The sequence below is a fragment of the Otolemur garnettii genome, unplaced genomic scaffold (assembly GCF_000181295.1).
Source record: "Otolemur garnettii isolate 467f Iridium unplaced genomic scaffold, OtoGar3 scaffold00020, whole genome shotgun sequence".
NCBI lineage: Eukaryota > Metazoa > Chordata > Mammalia > Primates > Galagidae > Otolemur > Otolemur garnettii.
Genome location: NW_003852415.1, coordinates 7,965,171 through 7,966,799, shown reverse-complemented (window position 1 = coordinate 7,966,799; position 1,629 = coordinate 7,965,171). Strand labels below are relative to the sequence as shown.

At 38.1% G+C, this 1,629-nt stretch overlaps 1 protein-coding gene across 1 annotated transcript in view; it reads left to right on the top strand.

The window, feature by feature from the left end:
- SEL1L (SEL1L ERAD E3 ligase adaptor subunit) overlaps positions 1 to 1,629 on the top strand; it is a 66,476-nt gene that overhangs the window by 36,974 nt on the left and 27,873 nt on the right. The window contains exons 7-8 of the mRNA XM_023511495.1: positions 1,283 to 1,336; positions 1,428 to 1,487. Of these exons, the coding sequence (XP_023367263.1) occupies positions 1,283 to 1,336; positions 1,428 to 1,487 (114 nt within the window). The remainder of the gene's footprint in view (positions 1 to 1,282; positions 1,337 to 1,427; positions 1,488 to 1,629) is intronic.

Below are 1,629 nucleotides of genomic sequence, written 5' to 3'. Positions count from 1 at the left end.
GAATCCTAGGATTATAGGCGTGAGCCACCTTGCCCAGCCCATAACCATTATTTTTTCTATAGAATAATACCCAATGTCTGTAGCTCTTTCATACGTTCAGTTTTTGTTTATAAGCGGATTATATTGTAATTGCTCCCTTTTTTCCCCATTCTTTGAATCAATCAGTCTATTTAAAATTTACACCTATATTCTTTATCTTCAGAGGCATTCTGCCCTGAAGAATGATTTTACTTTATAAAGCATCATTTCCCTCCTATATGAGAGGCCCACAATGCCATAGTCCTTTATACATTGCAAAGCACTCTCTCCATGGAAATTAATTCTAGGTGATACAGTAGACAAAGCCCCCAAATCACAGTGGCTTAACGCTACAAAGAGTCCTGTCTTGCTCATGCCAAGTTTGATGCAGCTCTGCCGTTTGCATCACTCTCTTCTGAGTGGTGACTCCTGGTCACAGTTTGCTTCTGTCATGTAGCTACATTGTCTGGAACACAGAGCTTCCAAGTTCTCATGAAGGGAAAAGAGAGAGCTAGAGAATTCTCTGGGATGTTTTTATGGGCTAAGCCTGTAAAAGGCTTATATCCCTTCTAGGCACGGCCCAGGCATAAGATCCTACCTACCTTCATGGCAGACTGGGGAGGAGCTCATGGATTTTCTTAAGTACTAGCTGTCCCTGCCACATTTGCCTTTGTAACTTTAGCTTGTACTTTTCATGTCATCAGGGACGATTCACAGACGGCAAAAGGTAGAACCTTAACCACTGTATCGCCTGTTCGGCGGTGTTTGTTTAGAAAACTCTGTGTGCTCTAGCTTTGCAAACTGACCTTTTTCCCTTGACCCCTTCAGCTTAACCCATTGCTGCCTCTTATACGTGTGATAGTTTACCTTGGTAATCAATTACCCTTGTTCATAGTGTATCCCACTCTGCATACATAGAGAAATACTTTGATGTACTGATTGGGGGTCATATTATCTTCATAAGACTGTTCATAAAAAGGAAGTAAAAGTCACATTTAAGTGTGTTCAGCTTTGTTTTTCTGGTTACTATTTTATGGAATTGTCTTTGATCTTTATGCTAAGCTTTTTGACTTGTTTAAAGTAATGTGTAATTTGTAAACCCCTGAATGCATTTCTAAGGCGCTTTAATTCCACAGTTGTGCGTACTTGCATTCAAATCTGTTGGCATTTAAGACTCTTGCATCTTTTCATAGTGTGTAAAGCTGCGTCTGTCTCAGATAAACTGACCAAAGGAAGAATTCTTACTTTTACTGTTCTATTTCAGGCTCTTGGCTTTCTCTATGCCTCTGGACTTGGTGTTAATTCAAGTCAAGCAAAGGTAATACTATTAAAATTTTATTGTGTATTATAATTTGAATTAAATAAATATGTGACTATGTTCATTTAAACATCTTTTTGTTCTTTCATAGGCCCTTGTATATTACACTTTTGGTGCTCTTGGGGGCAATCTAATAGCCCACATGGTTTTGGTAAGTACTACTTCAATGGAAGACTAATAACATTAAGTGGCAGAAGAATTTGTGGTTTACTGTAACCACAACTTTTCCAATCATCCTGATTGAGATTTGCTTATATTAATTAAAGACCAAATATTCATTTGAACATCTTTCA